Source organism: Carettochelys insculpta, chromosome 4 (genome assembly GCF_033958435.1).
Source record: "Carettochelys insculpta isolate YL-2023 chromosome 4, ASM3395843v1, whole genome shotgun sequence".
Classification (NCBI taxonomy): Eukaryota; Metazoa; Chordata; order Testudines; family Carettochelyidae; genus Carettochelys; species Carettochelys insculpta.
Window position 1 is genome coordinate 41,364,047 of NC_134140.1, and position 24,638 is coordinate 41,388,684.

At 37.3% G+C, this 24,638-nt stretch overlaps 1 protein-coding gene across 2 annotated transcripts in view; it reads right to left on the minus strand.

Annotated features, from left to right (window-relative positions):
* Nucleotides 1-470: 470 nt before the first annotated feature.
* ARAP2 (ArfGAP with RhoGAP domain, ankyrin repeat and PH domain 2) overlaps nucleotides 471-24,638 on the minus strand; it is a 198,016-nt gene continuing 173,848 nt past the window's right edge. The window contains exons 28-33 of one of the 2 annotated variants that reach the window (XM_074992587.1): nucleotides 17,520-17,659; nucleotides 15,075-15,157; nucleotides 13,287-13,322; nucleotides 12,687-12,750; nucleotides 7,261-7,392; nucleotides 471-3,024 (exon numbers count right to left, since the gene is read on the minus strand). In XM_074992587.1, coding sequence (XP_074848688.1) covers nucleotides 2,671-3,024; nucleotides 7,261-7,392; nucleotides 12,687-12,750; nucleotides 13,287-13,322; nucleotides 15,075-15,157; nucleotides 17,520-17,659 — 809 coding nt within the window. In that variant the 3' untranslated portion in view covers nucleotides 471-2,670. The remainder of the gene's footprint in view (nucleotides 3,025-7,260; nucleotides 7,393-12,686; nucleotides 12,751-13,286; nucleotides 13,323-15,074; nucleotides 15,158-17,519; nucleotides 17,660-24,638) is intronic. The other variant, XM_074992588.1, reaches the window with a different exon arrangement.

Genomic DNA, 24,638 nt, shown 5'->3' on the forward strand with positions numbered 1-24,638 from the left:
TGCTCGGCTAGATGGACCTTTGGTTTGACCCAGTATGGCCGTTCCTACGTTCATTTATCATTGGTGTGGCTAAATTTTCAAGTGTCCCATAAAGTTTATTTACAGTCACCAGCCATGGCTTTCAGTGTTCTGTGCTGTTATTAAGCTGTAATTTACCCTTAAATGCCTTCTAAGAGCCTAGTAAACATTGGAAGTGATGGTAATGCTGATAGGAAATACTGACCTCACTTGATTTGATCTTTTTTTTCCTGAAGTGATTACACCACACAATTTAAAGAAAATATTTATTCTCTGAAAAATAGTTTCTCTCCCACTCCAGCACAGATGACACATACCATACAGGAGCCATTATGATAATATTACAGATAACATACATTTATTCTTCAGTTCTTAGATCAGTTCAGAGGTCAGTGCAAAACTGACTGAACATCAGATAATAATTTGAATGGAAATCAGAGACTCACAAGTGATGAATTTGAAATGAATTTAATTACACTTCCACTTTATTACAGGAGCTGCATTTAAGTTAAACAGTGTCTTCATTCATATAATACATATGACATGTAGAAATCATTGAAAGAGTATTTATCCTTTGGGTGAAACATTTTCACTGATGACCCAACAGACATAAATTCAAGCAGTTCAACCACAAGTGAAAACTAAACAATGTTTAGTCAGATTTTGTTTTCAAACAAGTAACTTTTTCCTTACATTTTAGGTATGCTTTGCAGCAACTGTGCAAGCTATAATCAAAATTAGAAGACTTTCTTGTAGTATTTTAGTTAAAAGCTGGCACACTCATCCAACATACAACTCCCACCACTCCATTTTCATCCATTAATGTGGGACTCTAATTATGCCCAAGACCTCTGCATTAGAGTGAATAAGAGATTTAATAATACAATAAGAGGTTAACTACACAATATTATTTAGTCAGGACAGAAAATAATGTAGACATACATGAATATCTGTACACCAGAAATTCAGAACCAGTCTCAGACAGACAACGTAAGCACTTTACAGAAATATCCTCCCTCCCACAAAGACAGGCCTGATTGAGGAAAACATTTAAGAACATATCTCACATTCAGCACTCTCTTAAGCAAATGGGGCCTAAGATCATGCCACAAATTAAGACTAAGAAAATAATTAAATGTGCTCAGTGGAAAAAAAAAATGTACAAACTTGCTTGTGGATTTAAAAACTGGTCCAAAAGGGTAAGTGCAGTGAGTAAAAAGCTACTGCTACATTCCACCAGACTATTAAAAACAAAGCATTATAAAATCTCATTGAGTTGCAATTTTTCTTCCCTTTCTTTCAGGACATGTAGGTTACCAAGACACGAGTATTCAGAAGGATGCTTCTTTTTCTTTCTAAATTAATTTCCTCCAGACTGATGTGTTCAATGCTAACCACTGCTCAAAGTAGCTGTGACATCACCACAGTGCTTAAGACATCCATTCATGTCAGGAAAGTTTGATGAAATATGGCAGTTCCCCAGTACTCAGGAATTAAGTATTCCTGACCAGACTGGTAGAGCCTGAAGCCTCTCTTTATCCTTGAAAGAGAGAGAGCACATATTCCGGCCTCTATCAGTATACTGCTCCATCTTGACCTGCTGAGACCACCTCTAAGGATGAAAGGCTAACTTAATCTCCATATTTCATTCCTGACCTTTCTGTAACAGGATGAATTAGTGCTGATTTGATGAGTGGTTTTGCGATTGGGCCATCTGTTCGTAAGGAAATTCATTTTGCATCTGATTAATGAATCACCCTCAGATAACAATTTTGTCACTAGCAAGCTAGTCCCATCTGAAAGGGGGACCAAAAGAAAGTTCCACCTAACATTTCTGATCATATGAGCTAGCAATAACCCTAGATCCACTTTCAAATCTATTTCAACTTGTGTAGCAGAAAAAAAAGACACTGTAATTTAGATTTAGTAGTTTCCATGAAATAAAGCTGCTTGAAAGACTTCTAATTTCTGCCCCTTTTTATTTTACTCAAATGTTTTAACATCTTCTTTTTGATTCTGTGTAAATATACTACACCTACATTATACAGGGATAGCTTTAGGATACGAGAGCCAATTTGGCATCTCAACAAGTATTCTTTCCTTTTTCTTATTTTTTATTTTCACTTGATTCTGCTGTATCAGAGGCCACATCTATGTACACACATATACTTACAAAAAACAAAACTAAACAGGATATTTATATAGAAGATTTGCCATCAGATCTTATGTTACACATTCTTACATATTAGAAAACCACAATATATGCACTCGCTTTATCCTCTTTTATAAAATTTCCCCTGTAGTTACCAAAGGATTCTGAACATATAGAGCATAAACTATATTTAACATTTAAAGAGTCTTCACTAATTGAAAACCTCTGGTTAGAGCAATTCCTTAAATTCTGCATTAAACATAATGGATGAAATTTCTGGATTTCCTACCAAGAATTTTATATACTTAACACTCTCAGTTTAATCTTAAATTATGTCACATTACCAGCACAAACATAATTGTCATTTAAAAATCACCAGCTGTATATAAACACATTTCAGAGTCTCTATACTGTACAAACTATACACACACATTAAAAACAAGTTTTTGATTGCCTGGAATAATGAAGTCTTTTGATATCTGCTTCTTACAAAACCAGTTTTAGATTTCTTCATGGAGAGCTCGGTTTTTCTGCAGAACTGTACTTAGTTCCTGAATAACATTTGGTGGCAACTTCTCAGATTCCAAAGTAGATTTGTTTGTTTTGTTCTCATGCTTCTTCAGGGTCCTTGATTCCTTAGAGGGACTTTGGTGGAAGTCAGCAACGTCAGCACTTGTGTCCTCGACACAGATCAAGCTTCGATGCTTTTTTGTGTGGCTTCTCGCTTTCTCCTCCTTGCGCTCTAGGCATTGCTGCACAATATATGCCCTTTGTTTTAAATTCTTTTTTTCTTCTACGTCATCATTTTCATCTTGCTCACAGTGTGTCAGCTTTCTGGACTCCCACTTCAGATGCTTAATAAAGATAAGAAATCAGAAATAAAATGGCTCAAATTAAAACACTATTGAACCATATTTAAATTGTGGACTTCCTCTCATCAATTAACTCAGTGGCTTACAAGAAAAAAAAACAGAACAGCAGAACAGCTAATAGTTCCGGCCACAGTCATGGTATTGGAAGGCACAGCCAAGCCTGAATCAGCACATGCACACAGCCTCGAAGAACGGAGCTGCTCCTACTGTCCCAGCAAGGGAGGGAAAGTATAGCCACGCACTACTGCACCCCCTCAAAACACAGCCCCTCACCCACACTCTGAACTAAACTCCTCTTTTCATACAGCCCCTAGCTAGCTCCTGCCTATACCCAGAATTATACTGCTGCCAGCATCCTGAGCTACTCTCTATCTTTGCAGTAGCTCTTTGGTACTGTATCTGCACCCTCAGTTACGCTCCTGCCTTGACACCCTGCCCCAGCTACCTCCTCTCCATTCTCTGAGCTGGCTGAAATTAGATTGAGCTCACTGATATACATCCCCTGCAAGGGGAAGCAGGCACATAAATGTCTTGAAGATGACTCCCGGTCTGTAAGTCATTTCATATTTGCATTTACAAAATGTAACTTTTTTCTCTTTAGTGGGGAATAGGTTTGGGTCTTTACCCATACAGTGGAGAAATTCACATTTTACACTAAAAAAAAAATTAACACACAAAATAGTGTTCAAAGTACACAATTATTTTGTTTTAAAATGAAATAACGCAATGGTTTTAGCAACATCATTTACACGGTTGTGTTGCTTGTTGTTCAGTTGTGTTTTCCTGGTTGAACAACACATATTTTGCTCTCAACTTTTTTTAAAGTGTAATCTTACTAAAACTGCTGATTTTAGTGATCATGAAGCATTTCTTTGAGCACATATTGCTAGGGATTGGTATAATTACAATTATTTATATTTAAAAGGAAAGGAAACGTTCACTGTTCTGCTGCAGTGTCAGTTTATATATAATTAAAATTAATAATTTTCCTTAAGAAGTGTTAATAGTGGCCTGCAGCACTTACTGCATCAAGGAAAGAAGTTTGGTATCCCCTGGAGTAGGAGTGGGTATGACAGCCATTGTGGACTCTAGGGCAAGGCATGAGGGGATCCCAGCTCTGTGCCCCAGAACGGACAGGGCCAAAAGCAGACGTAATGGTGCCAAGAGCATTCAGCCCTTAGCCCTGCCTGGACCATGGCACCCCCCGCCATCCCCCTCCCCAGTCACAGCCATATGGAGTAGTGCTGCCATGGCAATTTAATGGGCCCGGAGTTCAAGCCACCACTGTTGCCAAAGCTCCAGGCCCCTTTGAAGTGCTGGACCCCTGTGCAACTTCCTCCCTTGCCCTCCCCCTCATCAGCAGGCCAGGGTGTAGGAGACCTGAGCATGTCACTCTTGACGGTGCACACCTTGTCTGCATGGTTAGGACAGTCAAACAAACAGCAAAAGCAGGCTAACTGCCTTTCAGAATGTAATCCAGTCCCACAGCTGGGCAAGAAGGAGTAAAAAGGAACAAAATACATCGTAAGTGAAGTGAGCTCCCATCTCCTGTATACTTCATTTACTGAACTAGTCTACTAAACTTCTTAAAATTTCAGCAGCATCACCAATCACAAAATATTTAAAGGAATATTTTCACATTGCATTTTGGGCCAAATAAACTAAAGACATTTTTAAAAACCCTTTCCCCCTTTGCAGTTCTCATTCATTGAGTGAAATTCACCCAGGAACAACTAAGCAGGGGATGCTTGTGGAATTATGGTGTTCTGATACCCGGCTGAGGGAAAGGTCGACCTTAGACAGACTAAGGTATTGTGACCTCATACCCCTATATGTGCTAAAACTGGCTTATATACATGTGCCAGACCTTTTCTGGTGTAAGCTGTCATACCGCCACTGATTTCTATAGAGTTATGACAATATACACCAGCTGAGGTTCTACCCTGGCTCTCTGCAGGCCAAAATGAAAACAGGGAGTAATAACAGGGTTACTGGATTTTCATGCTGTCAGTGGCCAGGAATTTGTACACAAATGTGTAAGGGAGTTCAGGAGCAGACCCAATAACCTCACTGCTGTCGTTCTGTCATACTAACTACTGATCATATTTTGCATGTACTGTATGTTAACTATATGAAGCCTGCACAGTAGGTCTTAAAAATTCTACAAAATAAATGGAGTTCAATTAGTAAATATGATGACCATGAATAAGAGAATCTTCAAATGAGGGGTTCAATTTTGATCAGAAGATACAATAACATGGCCAAAGAGGGCTTTCTAAAGGTCAGCAAGCCATGCATTAAATTTAGTACATTGGAACTCAACCCAGAACAATGTATTTTATTTACAAAACCATGCTTCCATTTTGCATCTTCTGAGAAGCAAAGTAGTGATTACATTACTTAAAACTCTTCAAAGAGCCCAGCTAAATTATATACAGTGAGCGCCCTTTTTCTAGACTCTCTCCCCATAGTTTCTCCTTCATGAAACTGGGAAAGGACTAAAATAATCACTTCTGAAAAGTATCTTCTGTTTTGACATAAACAACTAGATCAACACGTATTCCTCCTAAAGTGAGCCATACTGCTCAGACAGAGAACTTTTTCCACTGACACTGGTATGTGCCCAGCATATGTATAATTTATATTGTACAAAACCCATGAAATTGATTAAGCCAAATCCAGCAGTTCAAATTAAAGCATAGCATAAGACTACACAGAAGATAAAGAGCTAAATGATTTCCCATACCACTAACATGTATCAAACACTATTGCACAGTGACCCTGTCGTAAGAATTACTATATTGTCCTCCCAATTATTTCTCTGTCAAAATATAACGTCTACAATAAAATGATATTTCCCCCCTTACTGCCAGCTCTGCAGAAATAAAATGGGTATAATAATGAGAATCTGGAAGTCAAACTAGGATCCTTTTTCCTTCTGAACATCACCAGTAACAAGAACTGATCAGATCAAATCCTATCCTCAATTAAATCTGTGCAATACTATTTCTCCAGTGGGATTGCACAGGTATACCTCATAATTTAGTAGCAATTCTTAGGATGCACAAGAATGGACAAATCCATTTTACCGTCTTACTTGTGTTGGCTTTGTAAAGCTAATAGAACCAAACCAGCAGTAAAAATTTGTGAGGAGTTTTGGGACATCGTAAAGAGTAACAAATTTATTTGGGGAAAAGTTTTCTTGGGCTGGAACCTACCTCACCAGAATGGAGGCTGATGGTAAGAAGCTTCCAGAGATCCCACAGGGACTTCACCACTAACTTAGTGGCTGAAGCTACAGCCACTATTAGGGCCTGTGGCTAGGGTCAAGATGGGGAGGGAGGGCCTGTGTCCCCCTCCTGGGCAGCAAGAAGATCCTGTGCCCCACATCTCCCACCTCTAACCTCCCAGAAATCAGGGCCTGCTTACTGTCTCTTTCCATTAGGCTGCATTCTCCTGTAGACAGGGCAAATTTGACTTTAGCCATTGGGCCACACTGCTCTAGAGAGTGGAGTGATTTTACTCATGTTGGCCAGTGGGACTCACTGCCTTGATATCGGGGCAAGTTTACAGACTCTGGCCATTCGGCCACATTGCCCTATAGGTCGGGGCGAGTTTATTGACTTTGAGTTTCCTGACTCTGGCCATTGGGACACACTAACCTGTGAACTAAGGGTGAGTTTACTGATTTTGAACAGAGGACCACACAACTGCACAACTGTGGGTAGCCCCATAGACATGGGTTGAATAGACCAGAGATTACGCTCATCCTCCATAAAGGATGCAGGCACACTCATCCTGCACTAGGACTGACATTTCCCAACTGCGTCACAGATACTTAAAGGTGCAAAGCTGCTTTAGAGATAGGAAAAGTTATGGTAGAGTGCACACATACAACTTAATTATCAAGGACTTTATTTAAAAAAACTATTAATGTGCAATAAAATTAATGGCTGAAATCCCATTTAATTCTAATAAGTGGCTCTTACTAAAAAACCCCAGTGTTAATTTACCAACTTGACACACAGCTAGCTCATTATGCCTTTAATTATATTGTCCTTTAATGGCAGAACAATACAGAGGACACGAACATTAGAAACATCTACATCTAACATTTATCCAACCCCAGAGAGATAATTGCTCTTGAACCCTCTAAAAAGGACAATGAAATATTGCATTGCAATTAAAATTCAACAACAACTTAAACCACCAGCTTACCTCTGCATTTCTGCTGGTTTTAGAAGTATTTTTCTCCTGCTGAATGGGAATTAATGGTAAGCCTCCCATTTTTGGATTTTTAGTTATAGACTGTTTTCTTGTTTTTCCAGCTGGTGGCCATATATCACTGTGCTGTAAAAACAAAATTCCTTACTCTTGGCTAGCAATTTTATTATGATATATACACTTTTTAGGTATAAAATTGTCTCCGTAAGACTCTATACTGTGCTACACTGTAGCACCACATAAAACTATGACTTTTTTAAGATAACTGGAACATGCGTTTTATAATTACGTTGATATTTATATAAATACTTTGGAATTTTTGATGGAGGATTGCAAGATGCAAAGTGAACAGAGCCTTAAAGTCTCAGTAGAACACCTACATTCCAGAGGTGTTCCCCTCTACACTATATAGCAAAATATCAAAATAAAACTACTGGCAATAGAAAAATGAATATATAGAAAAACAAATACATCTATTTGCTTTCTAGTTCCAAAACTCTACATAAATTATACATAAAAATACAATTATCAGACCCAATATGAAAATAAATGCTTAAACATAAGGGACCATTTATACTACTAAGCTTTCTATATATTGTAGAAATGTTTGTCTATCTGCCCACCTGCCTACAAGTCCATTTGTTCAAGAACTCCTCTGACATGGTAAGAGCTAGGACCACCAAATTTGGTATGCAGTTTCCTCATATCATAACTTAAAGCAAGGTAAGGGTTTGGTTGTGCCAGGATACTCGGATGTGCCTGGAATCTGATTGTTTTTCATTAAAGAAAAAAGTGGGGGGAGAGGAGCACCTGTAAGAAAGTGGCCAACTAGGCCCACAGCTCTGCCTGTTGCAGGTCATTGGCCAGAGTAAAGTGACACCACTACCCCTTAGCCAGAGCCCAAACTACCCACCCCCGGTCACAGCCCTTGACACAGGTAGGGGGAGGTGAAGCCTGCCAGCCAGAGGAGCGGCCCCCACAACCTCCTTGCAGAGGAGCCACTGGCAGGACAGCACAGACCCAGCTGACCAGAAAACCAGGTAGCCGGGGCGAGAGGGAGCAGCCCTCCCTGTCACAGCTTCCTGGGGAGCAGCTGCCAGCTGGAGCTGCCCATGCTGCCACAGCTCCCACCTTCCGACCCAAGGACCAGCTGCCAGCAGGGCAGCACAGCTCCAGCTGGGTTCAGGGCTCCCCGGACCTCCCGCCACATCTCCCTAGCCCCTGCTCTGAGCTTCCCTGATACCTCCAACCCCATGCCTTGACCCCACACAAGGACCCAAGCAACACCACGTAAATCCTCTAGATCAACACTATAATAGTTGTAGTTCAGAAGATTTAGTCATATTTTCCTCCCTCCCCTAAGGGGTTAAAGGTCCTCAGCAGAGAATATTTAGTGTAAAGAATTGTGGATGGATTCACCAGGAAGACAGGACTGAACCATTCAGCTGGTTTCAGACTCTCCTGATGAATCTGTTCCACTGTGCAGAAATAATCGTTGAAACAGCAGAACTTGAACTTGTGTCTTACCCCTCCCACCTTTGTAATCCTAACAAATGAGCTATAGAGTCACTAATTTTCTTGGGCCCAATCAATATATTTGAACAAAGTGAGACAGTTTCAATGGGAGAGACAGAGGGGACCACACCCATAAGATGGGAAACCCAATTTCAAATCCCTGCTACAAATCAGAGAGAGAGTATAAATCTGGGTGCCTCACATCTTGAGTGCTCTAAGCATTGGGTTCATGGTCACACCATCTCTTGCTCTTTTTTGTGTGGGTTTAATCATGCTTTGGCACGTCTCCTGGAACAAGCCCCAAAGCCAAGATAGCTGTGGGAGGAAATGCTTAGTGTGTGATTTCAATTGAGAGTTAGGCACTGTCCAGTGCCAGGAGTTCGAGAGGTGCTGGCATGTCCAGTCGGTGAAACACAGACATCTTGAGGACTTTAATTATAGAACCCCTAGACACCTAGGGACTTTAAGGTGGTCAGCTGGGGGCTAAATGTGGGTCTTTAGTGGGTCCCCCTAGTGGATGCCACCCTGTTTGTAATATGCTTATTGGTTTTTTAATAGAATGGTAATTAACTAAATTATCAATATTTGCAACTCATGCAGCAGCTTAAACTTTGCTTATTAATAGTTCTAACTTAGGTAGGTAGCTCTTGTGAATAGAAATATATCAGAACATCTTTGTTTTTTCAGTGGATGGACAGATAATATACCAAGTCCACCTTGTAAATATTATTCAACAGCAAACAAAATCTGTAAATTGGTCTTGCAAAGCACAAAGTGACAGACATAATAGAAGGACCATGGTTATACTGTCTTTAGTACATGGCATCTAAATTCAGACAATATATACCCATGCCCCATGCTTATAACTGGGCGATCACCTTTGACTCTTCCTTTTTGGCATGTCTAAATCTTGCAGCTTGTTCCTCCAGGATACCATAACTAAAGAACTCTAACTACGCCTTAGTTATACCACTAGTCCCTGGTGGATTCAATAAGGTGGAAGGTTTCTTGGAAGGTTGAGCTCAGAGAAACAGGCAGAGTTTGTGTTGCATTTATCCAAGAATGACAGTAGTCATGTTGGGTATAGAATGTTGTTTCAAAGCAACTAAAGAGAGAATATGTAGTGCTTGACTTCTAGTTATTTCTGAAATTCTTCAAGAGTTTTGTAAACTTTTTAAAATTCTCCCTGAAATATGCTGCAAGAAATCTTCATGCAATTATTTAGTCAGAGGGTCACAGAATCAATTGGCTTTCAGAAAGAAGCCCTGAAGAATCCTTAAACCATGCCATATAACAAAATTTCTTTCTAAGCAAAGAAACAGAAGTTCCCCTAATTGCAGTATGAAGTAGACAAATTACTGCCCATGTATTTGAAGGTGTATTTTCATCCAGTTGCCAAGTTTGGCTTTGCCTGTCAGTCTCACAATGGAATATATGCACACAGAAATTAGAAGTGGAAATGACTTCTTTGTCCATCTTTCTGTTAATGTCCTACCTGCTAGATATCTATGTTAAGTTCTTTTATCCAGACTACTTTTATTAAAATCCAAGACTAGGCTCGAACCATATCCCCTGAGATGTTCATGCTACATTCCGAAAGAAAACCATGATCATATTTTAGGGTTTTTTTAAAAACCTTTTAATTAAAATAATAGAAAATGAATAATCTCCATACTAAGCCAACCTGCTCCAAATTAAGCCAGAGAACTAGAACAATTAAGTTATTGGGAGAGAACAGTTAAAAACAGTATGGTACCTACCTCATCAGAGTAGGGAAAAAACAAAGGATTATTGTGCAATAACTTCCCAGAAAACCATGCTGTGCAGCTAAGTAGCAATAGTTTCCAATTACAAGAAAATGGGTCTCCATCACCAAGGTATCCTTCTTTCACTTCTAACTGCAAACATACTATCTTTGGATAATTTAATACAAATATATTGACACCTGTATGTCTTCTTTACATTCACCCAGAAGTTTAAATCTAGGTTCAAAACACCATTCATAAAATAGCCTTCCTATCTGAACATCTATTCACAGAAATGTCCAAATATCATGGAAATGTGTCTTGTATAAAAACAGAAAGCATTGTAAACATGCCCATCATTGACATATTGATTCAATATAACAAATCTAACTTACTTAAAACCTTGTTTTTCCCCCCTCCCTATCTACAATGGTGATAAGGATTAACTTCACACTGGAGGCAAACACTTATATGCATAAAGCATTCTGAGATTTTATGATAATCTTTTGCAGCATGACTTATTGCATCCTCATGTGCTGATTTCACAGCATGAAAAAAATGGATCAGTTGTGTCTCATTACCACCTAATGGTACAATTAACTCATAGTGTTACTACAGCTGCTAAAGATTAGAATGCTGAATAAAAATTCTTCCTCAGTACAGCCGATTGATATTGTTACGCTAGATACTGTGTATTATACATAACGAGTTTAAAAAAAATAATTGAGGAATTTGTTGAAGTTGGGAAAAAAAGTAGCAACATGAATTATTCTGTTTAAACAAATTCCCAAAATATATTAACTGCTTCTGGTATGTCTGCATTCCAGATTGATTAAACAACCATGTTTTACTCCAAACTTGCTGGTCAGAGCTGTAACATTATATTTCTTGTGATTGTGCATCAACAGAACTAGGACAGAGTTACTAAGCTTTGGATGAGTTGCTTTTAAGCAACCTGTGTCAATAACTTGTGAACCTATTCATTGAGACACTACCCTTGTTATTCTCATGAGATGTACTTCAGATTTATTGTGGTTTCCATGGAAACAGCTACCAGTTATTTCACTTGGAGGAGCTGAATAAGACAAGGTTTTGAAAAGACTATTGCTTTTAAGACACACATTACACTTCCCATTTTCACTATTTACAAAGGTCAAAAACAGACTCTTCTTCAAAGTCTACAATTATATATTCGGGACTGCAAAAATCATGTGCTCATTTTGTATTATATACTCAGGACAGGATAATCATACACATTTAATTTCTATAACATTGGATACATTAACAATGAAAAATTTTTAAATAAAATGCCAGATGGCAAAAGCACCTAACTAAGTACAGATACACACTTCTGGATACTCTTCACTTCTGGCAATGAAAACACCTTGCTATCTAAATTTTGAGACAGGCACCCCATTTAAATGCTGTCTTATATTTCTGAGTCTCAGTGACTTAATCTGTAAAGTTTAATGCTTCTTTATGAAAGAATTGTAAAGTCAACATTTGACAACTGTTACAAGCAATGACTTAGCTCTGAATTATTATTGGAAAAAAGGAGTAACACCTCTGAGGCAAATATAAACCATTTTCAAAATTCCCACTGAACGGTTGTGTACACATTGCTCCACTTGGGTGATCATCCTTCTCACCCACCGCAGTTCCTTTAATCCTAAGTGTGTTAAAATCCTCTCTCTCTCTCATGTATTATGCTCCTGGAATTGCCACTCAAAACCATATTCAAACTTCCCTACAACCAAGTAGCAGATATCTCTCTATTTGACTTAACAGAATGGGTGGTTTCAGTAGGATAGGATGTCATCCAATATGTCTACTGATTATGGGCAAATGGGTGATGGGCAACACAAAAGCGAGCCCAAGAGAACTTAATGAATTCCTCCAAGAAACTACAGCTCAAATGTGGAGCAGTTATTACCTATAGCTTTAAGCACTAAGCTAATAGTCCATAGTCCATTACTGGCTTCTCAGCATTATCTCTTTTGCTACAATATATGATGCATACAGACCATCCTAAGATACATTAATTTAACTGGTTTCAAAATAAGTACAAATTACTGGTGAAACTCAACAGTGTACTACTAAATACGAAATGTGGAGGTTTTTTTGGAAAAAAAAATTTATTGCCTCAGACCAAGGTACTACCTGTGCATTGAAAATACTGGTCAGCCACTCCATCTGTGTATCCTGTCCATCACAACACACATGCCTACAACACAACATATAGTATTATTAAAATAAAGAAATTAATCAAGTATCTAACTGTAGTAGTCACATGCTCCAGAAGCAGTTCTGGTTTGGACATTCAAAACCTGCTTGGATTTATCTTAATTATTTAAGATTGTTAGCATTTTATTATTTATATTTTACACATAACATTTTTATATTAAATGCACATTATGAACAGACTGCAAGAAATGCATACTGAATCCAATTCAAGAGTCCATCCTTATTGTAAAATAAACAAAGTTAGACTGTTACTTAAGCATGCGCTTCATCTGTTGGATTTCAAATAATGGATCTGAGCCTCTCCTTGAGGTTTTGCTGAACTGGGAGCTTAGAAAGACTATGACACTGACAGGTTTACCTGAAAGTTACTGCAATAAATCACTACCTTTTTAATAGATTAAATAATAAATAAAAACGAGAAACAAACGCATACACATTAGGTTTCAAGCACACCATTTTTAAAAAACATTGACAGTAAACAAGGCAAACAAACATTCCTTAGTGTTGATTACTTACCAGTGGTGTTTTTCAGAATACAATGTAAGACCCCAGCTGAAAATATAAAACTCCACATTAAAATATACACATATATAGACACACACATACTCTTATATTTATTTATTTATCTATCCATCAGAAATTAGTAACATAATAGAGAACTGAGTGCTAACTACAGTATTCTTGTGGAATATCCCAGAGAGCAGTTAATTTTGCATGGAGATTATACCTCAGAAGATATTGAAGTAAGTGAAGTTAGTGGTTCTAATCTGAAAAGCATTTCTATTTAAAATGGCCTTGTGAGGTTCCATGTTTATTGTCTCAATGCTCAATTTCCAAGTTGTGACAGGACATTTTCATTCAACCGGTAGGTTCAATCAGGCTAGGCTCTTTTCACTTCAGGAACCATCAAAACAGTGACAAAATTTAATAGATTAAATTATGCTCTCAGTCATTTCTGTTATGTTTTATAGTTTGAGTAATATCTATGCAACCTCATGGAGTTATGCACATGTAATTCTTTGGAACCAACACAGCTTGTTAGGTATTGTTCAATGACACATAAAATGGAACAGCATTCAGCTTACTTGACCCTAAACAGTATAGGTTCTGCAGGGCTGCTGTGAGTTAAAAAAAAAATCATTTTTCTGACTAAAGTAAGAAAAGCTAAGACTGAATACACATAAGGAACCAAATGAGACAAGAGATGTCTTGGGGGCTGGACTCAGTTACCTCCGGAAGTCTCCTCCAGCCCTATGATTCCATGCCTCTTTTAAATGTTCACTTTCAAGAGGAAAACTGATATTTAGCCCTCTACAAAAACAAGCGAATGACTGAGATCCTTTGAGGAAGGTGCTATAATAAGCCAAATTATTCCTAGCAGCAGTGGTAGGGACATCGGTGTGAAGCAGGTGGGGCAAGCAGTGAGGGAAGTCAAGTGAAGACTAGGTTTTCAGACAATATTATACAAAATATGGCACTGCCAAATTTCCAGGGTGTGAGAGAGACAAAAGTGATTGAGAATAAGTGATCTAGAAAGGAGATGTAAGAAAAATGAACCACAGAGTGAAGAAAGAGAAAAAGGAAGAAGAAATGGGACCAAACAATAAGATAGCAGAATGGGCAAAACCAGAGGGAAACACCCAAAGTCAGTGAGAGAAAGCATGCACAAGGATAATTGGGAAGAAAAGTTAAGCGGACAAGCATATTGGTCTTTGAAAGTTAGCAGCTCTACAGTGAGATACCTTTGTCTGATGACAGCCTCTCTCACCTCTGAGGCCTGTGTAGGCCCTAAGGGACAGAGAGATTTGCCACAGAAGACAGGAAACCTACTAGTTTTCAGCCACTAATATGATTCGGTCTATGAACTGTATGAATATGAATAACAGTACCACTGACTAGCTTACACAACCAGCAAAGCTCATAGCCATGTGGCACCCAGAGAAGGAAAATACTTCATTGAAGACCCAAGGACTGGCACCAAAGGTCAGGATTAGTAATCTTTATTTTTTTTTGGCACACAAGGTGTATCAACCACTTGCAGTATACATGCTACAAGACTAATTGACCTAGTAATTATAGCTGTAGTAAGTAACACACTTCAGACTGGTTTTCTTAATCAATAATTTTCTAAAGACAGAAGAGTTAACATGGAACACAGGGCCAGACAGCATCAGCAAGTAATAATATGCAGTGAAATTTCACTCAGAATAGGGGACAGGTTTTACTTTGCTTCCTGACTCCGTGTTTTTGTGCCTCACAAAACCTGACATACAGACCACAACCCTGTTTCTTTTCTCATCTTACTTTGTTGGTGGCTTCATTTTCTTCTTCACACCAAGATAAAGTTTCAGTGACCTGAGAGGCAGCACTTTTTCAGGTTTGGTACTCTGTGAGTGAACATAAGTTTATAATTACTGCATTAGAAATTTACAAAATAGAGTGGTTTACAAATGCCTAATCCCTTTGCATTCATTATGTAGGATGGTGTTTCTAATTTTGACCTCCACCCCATTTCCTTTGGGAAAATAATCATTTACCTCTAACAGACAGCGAGAGAGAGGGAGAGAAGACATATATATATATATATAGGCACATGGGCTTTATGGTTCTAGCTTGAGGACAGGAGACTAAAGTGAAGTTCAAAAATTCTCCATTTGAAAATAGAAACACCACTGAGTGTCTTACACGTACAGCATAAAGCTGCATTAATTTAGTATTGTGGTTTATCACTTTCAGGCCTCCATTCAGCACAAGCTTAAGTTTTGTGCTTAAACACATGTACTTTACAGAACAAGCTCTTAATTTTTCTCCATCATAAAAATATTTCCAACCTTTCACCTTCAACCCTATCGGAGGAGAATTCAGTCAGATTTTAAAGAATATGGCCATTTATACAACATAACTTCCATTCAGAACTGTAAAAATACAGAAAATTAAGAGTAAATAGTTAGTTCTTTTTCTGAATAGAGGAAGTGATAAACTTTACATAGCACCAAGCCTAACTGCATGGATATTCCATCCCTTACTGACTAGCTGCATCAGTTAAGCAACAGATTCCCTGAGCCTATTTTTCCTGGATCCAGAATTCTAATAAAGCTACTGAATGAATAAGCACCAGTACAAAATAAATTTATAGCCTAGCCCCATTACAGTGTAATTTGAATTAGCATTTCCTCTTGAAGAAATTACCCAAAAGAATGCATCTTCTGCATACATAAATTTAAATTTATTAATGAGCATTCATAAATTATAGCTAATTAGTACAACATGCCATCATATGAAACAGTTCACCTGCAAATACCCACACCCTCTACTACTTTTCTCTAAATAGCTCTTAAAATTGAGTGGCGATAATTACAAGTGAAAAAAACAACTATGAAATGACAGCCAAACACAAATACAGAACAGTTTTTTCCCCTAATTTACTTCCTTTTTGGCTTAAATTCTAGAAAGCCATATAAAGCTCACACAGTATTTTACTACTTAGTATTACACTGCACCTGAGTTCAGAAATATCAAAAACTAAAAATAAAATTACAAAAAAAACTTGTGAAATGGAACAGTTTAGCAGGCAGAAAAATGTTTAAGGCAATTTATACTAACACTATAAAAACTCTTGCCAAGACACTAATTAAAGTTCAGGAATATTAATTAATGCTCAGGTACATGCCAGTTTCATTTTTTAAAGTTAAGTGATTAGATACTTTCTGACATCCTGGGGCCATCCTACTTAAGTAACTAAGGATTCATAAAAAAATTCTTCTGCATAATCTTACATTAGTTATTAATGTATTAAGTTCTTCTGTAAGAAAAAGAGGATGTTCCCTATGTATACATATAAAATCTGCCACACATTCAATAACAGCATTAAGATGAAAAAAGAAATACTTCATTGAAAAGATATTCTTTACCAAAATTCTAGCAACATTAAAATTAATCAAATAAAACAAATCACAATATATGATAGTAGGACGGTAATTAGTTTTATAATTTTGTATAAATTACACACATTCAAAAGTATTCTGCAAAGTACTGAATAAACTCTGATGTATTAAAGGCCCAATCTGGCAAAACTTAACACATGCTTAACTTTATGCATGTGAATAGCTTTGTTAGTCAACTTTTCATGTGTGGGAAATTAAGCACTGGACTGTGCCTAAATCAGTAATATAGCTTTACTTTTCTTCATTATTAAAAAAGTACAGTAACAATGTTACATCTTTCTGGGGATGGGGAACAGAAAGATGATGGCATTGATTAAACAGTACACAAAAGACACTATATTCCAAAGATGCTATTTTCCAAAATCTTTCCCATCACATTTCTAACAACCACAAGGTGTTGTGTTCTTCTACCTCATGCTTTCAAAATACCTTGAAATATTCAGGAGAAATAAATACGTAGTTTATTTGAGCTTGATAATATTTACAATACTCCAACATTTAAATAAACTCCATTCATTAAAAAAAAAGGCTCTTTTAAAATTATAATCACCATACAAACTATACTGGTTTCTGCACATTCTTTTAGTTAAAACAAAGCTTATAACATATAAAATAGCTATTCCTTATTTTATTCCATTTTAATATAAACAAAAACATCTCCTCTTCCTTTAATCACTGAATTGAATAGGCAAGCATAACCAAATTGCTGTATTACCTGTCAACCAGTGTTCACTTTTTTCATATGTAAAGGAAAGTTTAATTTTAATTGCTCATTTTTAGAAGAGTGTAGAGTATGTGTTTATACCTTCATATCCTTGTAAAGAAGCAGATTTTCTTCTCGTAATACAAAATAACGCTCTTGAAATTTATTTGCAGATAGTAATTTGGATGGTTCTTCTCTGCATTTCAGGTAGCCTGCTTTCACATTATGTTTTTCATTTTTTTCTGTCAAGAAGGTAAAAAGCATTTGGTTACCTTACTTTTAATAACAGAAAACAATGAGTAATAACTTTAAACATGTTCAGTGTTATTATCTGCCAACAGAATACCAAAATTTTACTGTTCTAAACTTCCTTATTTAAAAGTTTATTATGAATAATCTGGTGTTCAAAGGTGACATATCAACAGAGTCCATATTAGCTGTCTGCATTTTTTTCATTAACATACTGCAACCTGAACATGGTAGGACCAAGGCAACTTTTTAGGAAAGAACATTCCAAAGCTTACTTAACACTTCAGTTTCTTCTAATAACCTGTTCAACAAAAGGTATCAGCTAGCATTAATAAATTGGCATTGTACTGTGGTAGTCAGCTTATTTCTAAAACTGGTCAATAACTTTAAACATATAGGGTAAAAATCTTGCCTTTTTTGAAAATGAAAAGTTTTGCAAAAAATCTTTGTGTTAGGAATTTCTGGGGCGATGGAGTGGGGTGGGGTGGGGTGAAAATATGTGACTTTTAGAAATCCAAACCACTGTCAAAAATTTTCAGTGCCGAAACCTGGGTTTCCAGTCAATTCAATTCTGTTTTTGAAAAACTGATAAAAAATATTAACAGAAGGGAAATATAGTTCAAATTCTGTGCAAGAGAAACAACTTTGAGTGTATTGAGTGTTTAACATTTTTGCAAGGGTTTGTTTGTTTGTTAACCAGATCTACTGCCATTTCAGGTAGGTCAAATGTTAGCTGGCAATGACTGTTCGGCACTAATCCCTAGGTGAAATTAAAATCAGAGGTAGAAAATAATAGTCCAGACCAGTCCAGAATTTATTTAGCAAAGTAACAAGCAATTATAAAAAAGGTCTGTGCACTGACAAGGCATGAAAAGTAGGAATCTAGGACTTAACTCTAGTAGGTGCTATTGGCTACCACAACAAAAACAGCTACCTGAATTTGGGGCGGTGGGGGAACGCAAAATAACATTGAAGACAATGAAGATTGTGGATACTCATGTTTAAATGAACAAAGGCTACTTTGCCTTTTATCTGAAAGCCAAGGCGAATGCCCTGTACAACAAACCAAGATTCCTGTAACTGAGACACTGCTGGAGTTCAAAATGAATTAGGAACAAAAAACAGTTATTTGCTTTTTGTTCAGATTTGCACAGCATTCATTTTTAAAATTTCTGCCACAAGGTTCACTGAAAGGTGCAGAATCCAGCAGCATAAACTTAAAGCACATTGGCAAGAAGGAAGGATAGCAGTCAGGGTGAGAATGGGTAACAGTTCCCTCATTTCACCCTTTTACATTTTCATCCCTGTAAGGAGATGTATCCTGGTAACAACAACTAATAATTATTTAAAAAAACTTCTCTCTGCTCTTGTTTAATGACCTCTATAACTACAATGTCCATTTGTTATGGCATGTTTTCAGTGGGTGAAAAAATATACATCAACAGGGTATAACAGGAGCCTGGTGTTTAAATACTTTTACTTTGTTGGTTTCTTTTCAATAACATTTTGATTTATATTTTGCAAAGTCAATACACAAATTGCAATTTATCAAGAAGTGACAGAATAATCTACTGGTAAAATATATAGGAAAGAAGCAATACTTCACATAAATACTCAAAAAATTCTTAGGTAAACTCTACAGTTTATCCTTACATGAATGTTAATCAGTAATACAGCAAGGAGAACTAATTCATACACAAGCACTGCTTATTTATGAAGATTGTGATACTTAAAGAACAATGACTCAGAGCAAATCACATATTTAATTATATTGGGGAACTAGTGATTCCTATCATGACTAGGACCATCAAATTCTCCTATATGCATGCATTCCTTTAAACAAATAATCCTGAAGCTATTCAAACTAAACAAAAACTATTCCACTGCATAGGAAAGACAAGAAAAATGGCAAGAGCCTACCGTGGCTTAACCAGGAGATTGTCAAGAATGTATATTTTAAAAAGCCCCATAAAAAGGTGAAACTATGCCAAATTATAAAGGATATATATAAACATGTCATTCAAATATATAGGGGCAAAATCAGAAAGGCCAAGGCACAAAACAAGCTCAAACTAGCTAAAACAAAAGGCTGCGTCTACACTAGCAAGTTCTTTACAAAAAAAATGGTGCTTTTCTGAAAGAGCCCACAGCGTGTCTACACAAAAAGGCTGCATGTACACTTGCATTACTCTTTCAAAAGAGCAATGCAAATGAGGCACTGATTTACATATTTCTTGCTTCATTTGCATAATCTTTTTGGAAGAGACTCTTTTGACAGAAAAAAAGCAGTGTAGACAGGGCATTTTCAAAAATAAAACCCATCTTTGAAAGACCCTGTCTTTTCATTTTGTTTCAGGAAAAAGGGTTCTTTCGAAGATGGGGTTAATTTTCCCCAGATGAGGAAGAGTGACTTTTTCCAAAATATTCTTTCAAAACTGGTCCCCCCCGCCCCCGCTGCCACTTTTAAAAAAATAGAGAAGTCCTCATGGCACCAGATTTTTCAATCCCTGGCTGGTCTTTCAAAAGAGCAGGGCTGTGTGGATGCTCTTTATCAAAAGAATGGATTGACCTTTCGATCTGCTTGTGTGTGTGTGTGGATGTGATCTTTCAAAAGAAGTTTTTTCAGATGAGATCTTCCAGAAGAACTTCTTTTGAAGGATTGCAGTAGTGTAGATGCAGCCAAAGGGAAAAAGAAAAGCTCCTAATTGCACATTAAAATAAAGACAAAGATGAAGGATAGGGTAGGCCTATTACTCAATGAAAAGAGAAAAATAATAACAGAAAATGTGGAAATGGCAAAGGCGAAGCACCATCATTACATGACAGGCAGTAACAACAACACACTGATCTGGACTGAACTCCAAAACATGAGAAGCCTTTTGTATATTTGTGCAAAGTTACCAGCAGATGCAAGGGATCCAAATTTTTGAGTTCTGCTTCCAAAGCATTTGTCTCAGTCGATAACTAAAATTCCGTGTTTATTTTTGGGGCCGGGGAGGGGGATAGAGAAAAATACCAAGCTCATTCTCCATTTTATTTTTGTTCTACAGTACCAGTGGCTGCACATTTCATGGTGCCTAGTATGAAGAAGCCACTCACATGATTTCTCTACGTGCTGCTTTCCACCACTCCTCTTTTTCTAGTCCCAGCAAACTTTCAATTTATAAGTGTAGGATGCATTGCAATGCCATTTGTTAGAATAAGTGGTCAACCGTCTCTGCTTTGAATCACGCTCTTCCATAGAATCCGAGAGGAAGCTGAGTTAGTCTGTATCTTCAAAAACAACAAGAAGTCCTGTGGCACCTTATAGACTAATAAATATTTTGGAGCATGACCTTTCGTGGGCAAAGACCTGCTTTGTCAGATGCAGGAGGGGGGGTTTCAGAGGAGGATTTAAAGAGGGAGTCTCAGTAAAGGGGAGGCTCAGAGCTGACAAAGTCTATTCAGTCAGGGTAGATGTGACTCATTATCGGCAGTTAATGAGAAGTTGTGAACATCAAGAGAGGAGAAATCAAGTCAGTTCAGTCAGGGGGGATGTGGGCCATTGTCAGTTGCTAATGTGGAGGTGTGAACATGATCGGTGATCTATAACCCACCCCGGACAACTATCCTTCACTCTCACAGACCTTGGGAGGCAGGCCTGTCCTCGCCTACAGACAGCCTGCCAACCTCAAACAAATTCTCATCAGCAACTATAGACCACAACACAACAACTCTAAACCTGGAACCAATCCCTGCAACAAACCTCGCTGCCAACTCTGCTCACATATCTACACCACCCGTATTATCAGAGGACCTAACCATATCAACCACACCATCAGGGGCTCTTTCACCTGCACATCTACTAATATAATACAGGCCATCATGTGCCAGCAATGCCTCACTGCAGTTTACATTGGCCAAACTGGACAGTCTCTATGTAAAAGAATAAATGGACATAAATCAGACATCAGGAATAGTAACATACAAAAACCTGTAGGAGAACACTTCAATCTCCCTGGACATGCACAAACAGGTTTAAAAGTAGCAGTCCTACAACAACAACAACAACAACAACAGCAACAATCAAAAATAAAATGGAAAGAGAAATTTCAGAGCTGTGATTCATTTGCAAATTTGATTCTATTAACCAAGGATTGAACAGAGACTGGGAGTGGTTGGCCCATTACAAAAGCAGTTTCTCCGCTCTTGATGTTCACACCTCCACATTAGCAACTGACAATGGGCCACATCCCCCCTTACTAAACTGACTTGATTTCTCCTCTCTTGATCTTCACAACTCCACATTAACTGTCGATAATGGGCCACATCCACCCTGATTGAACAGACCTTGTCGACTCTGGCCCTCCCTTTACTTTACCCCTCTTTAAATCCTCCTCTGAAACCCCCCAACTCATGAATCTGATGAAGTGGGTATTTGCCCACAAAAGCTTACTCTTCCATAGGGAAAGTCTCTGAAGATGTGCAAGTATGCTATTTTAGATGCTTTTTTTTTTAAAGAGAAATAAATTGTCAGTTTGTCATCATTTCAGAAACATTGTTTATACTCCCACACCCGTATCACTGAGTGTAGACGATAAATCAAAGTTTCGTCAGACCAGTTATAAACTATTGCCAAAGAAATGGAAGTGAAGTTTAGTGGAGTTATACCACTAAGGGCAAACAACAGAGACAATTAGAAGGTTGGAACTATGTTAGGAACTTCATGGGAACAAACACCAAACATAAGGTACACAGCACAGAAACTCCAAATAAAATTAAGGAATTCCTCTGAGTTCAAAGTGATTAAAAGATATTTGAGCCAGATAAAGATGACACATTGGGTGCTTGATTAGGACACACCAGAAAATGAAGATTCAGTTATAATATTACAAAGAAAGGCTTCAACTTCATATAAGTGTAAGCAGAGAGGGAAAGGGGAGGAGAGAAAAGAAGACATGCTCACTGAAAATATTAAGTATTTATCTGGGCCCAGTCCAGTGCTAAATGCTGTCATGTCAAATAGCAAATAATTAGGGTTCACCCCTATTCAAGCATTATCTGCAAGGATCTAATCCATAACCTTGAATGAGATACATGAATGGTACCTTAAATCTGCAAGGATTTAAGGTGTCCCCATCTTCCTCCATACTAACGTTGTCCCACACACCATCTATTTTTCCCTGCCTAGAAGCAATCTCCATGCATATTCTTGGTAGAAAAGCCTCAGAGAAATCACACTCCTCCCTTCAGCACTCCTTTCATTCATATGAAGAGTGGCTTTCCCTTGATGTTTTAATCAAATATACCTGCTTTCCCATAAAAGGGACAAAGAGGGAATGAAATCAGAATGATTTGCAAAAGGCTAGCACCTGGATTCCCAAGATTTGTTTTTGTAATTTAGCAATATGTATACAGTAAACTCTGTCTTAGCTGGCATTCTATCATCAAGAACTCTCAAATAACCAGCATAATAACCATAAATAAATGTTAGTTATGCTTCCATAAGTACAGGATAATGAAAGTAACTACAAATTAATAGAGCAAATACGAAGTGTACTATGTACAATACTACTGTTCTTGGAAAATAAAGTACCCTGAATACATTTTTGTTTGTTTCTTAATATTTAATCTTGTTTTTCTTTAGCAGTATGTATTAGTAGGTATATCTCTCTATTATTCAGAATACTTGAAGATCCGGCAACCTCCTAGTCCCAGGTCTGCTGGATATGACAGTTTGCTGTACATGATTTTACTATCAGATTAGAAACAGAAGTATTTCATTTGCAAATGGCTACAGTACATAAAAAATATATTCCATATTTTAGAAGGTTTAAACCCCTTCCAATTCTTAATTTTTGCATGTGTGTATGTGTGTGTGAATATATATTTGCTAATATTCTAATTACCCTTTTTATGGCTATTAACATTTACACATTTAAACAGAAATGCTAGCTTCTCTTTATTGCTTTTATTGCTAATACTTCTAGTAAAAATTCAGAATTATTATGAGACTCAGTAAATGTGTTACAAAATGAAGCTTCTTTAAAGCAGTGTTTATTTTTTAACATCCTCATGTTTAACTTTTTTACTTTTACTAAAATAAAACCTAGTTACAAGTGATTTTGCTTGTCTCATTCACTCTGACTTCTTATCAAGGCAAGATAAGAAAACCATAGCAATATTCCTCAGCAATTTTCAGTTTTTATGATGAACAGCAAAAAGTGAGCATTTCTGAAATGATACCCGTTGTGCTGGTAACAAATTAACTTTAAATCACTTTTGATTTACTTTCATTATTTCCTATTTAGATCTCAGTGTCCAGGTGTACTGAATGTAATGAATGGAACAGTAATGCTGGAGTTGGTAATCATTGTGATTGATTTGGAAGACATTTGCTCAGACAGAGACAAAATAAACTGAATATCCAGTTTACTCCCCCTCCCCCCAAATCTATCACCAAGTATACACCATAAGCTGAATTTGCAAGTCATTTGCTACAGGACACAATTAAACAAAGGAAAAAAAAAACCTGCAAGATTTTAGTCACCAAAGCATATTCACCATGGAGAAATTTTTAAAAATGTCGATCTTAAATTCAAGAACAGATCCTGAAGTAATACAAGAGATTATTTAGATGTGATAATATTGCCATGATCAAGACTACAATCAGCAACAGTAGAGAAATATTCTGAATCTATATCAAGCAACAGCATTCACCAAATCTGACTTCTTAAATATACTTCTATTACTCCAACATTAAAACTATTTTGTGTATTTCCAATTAATTGATGAGGTACTTGGTTGTAAGCCTCTAACCACAGTATTATCAATATGCAGAATTAAAGTGAAATGAAGACCTAAATGAACGAGCATTAATATGTAGCCACAAAACCAATGCATCTGGCTCAAGCCCAAATGTATAGCTCTCAGGTAAACTACCCCAACAACTGATGGAGATCCATTCCAGAGATGGAAGGAAGAGATAAGCAA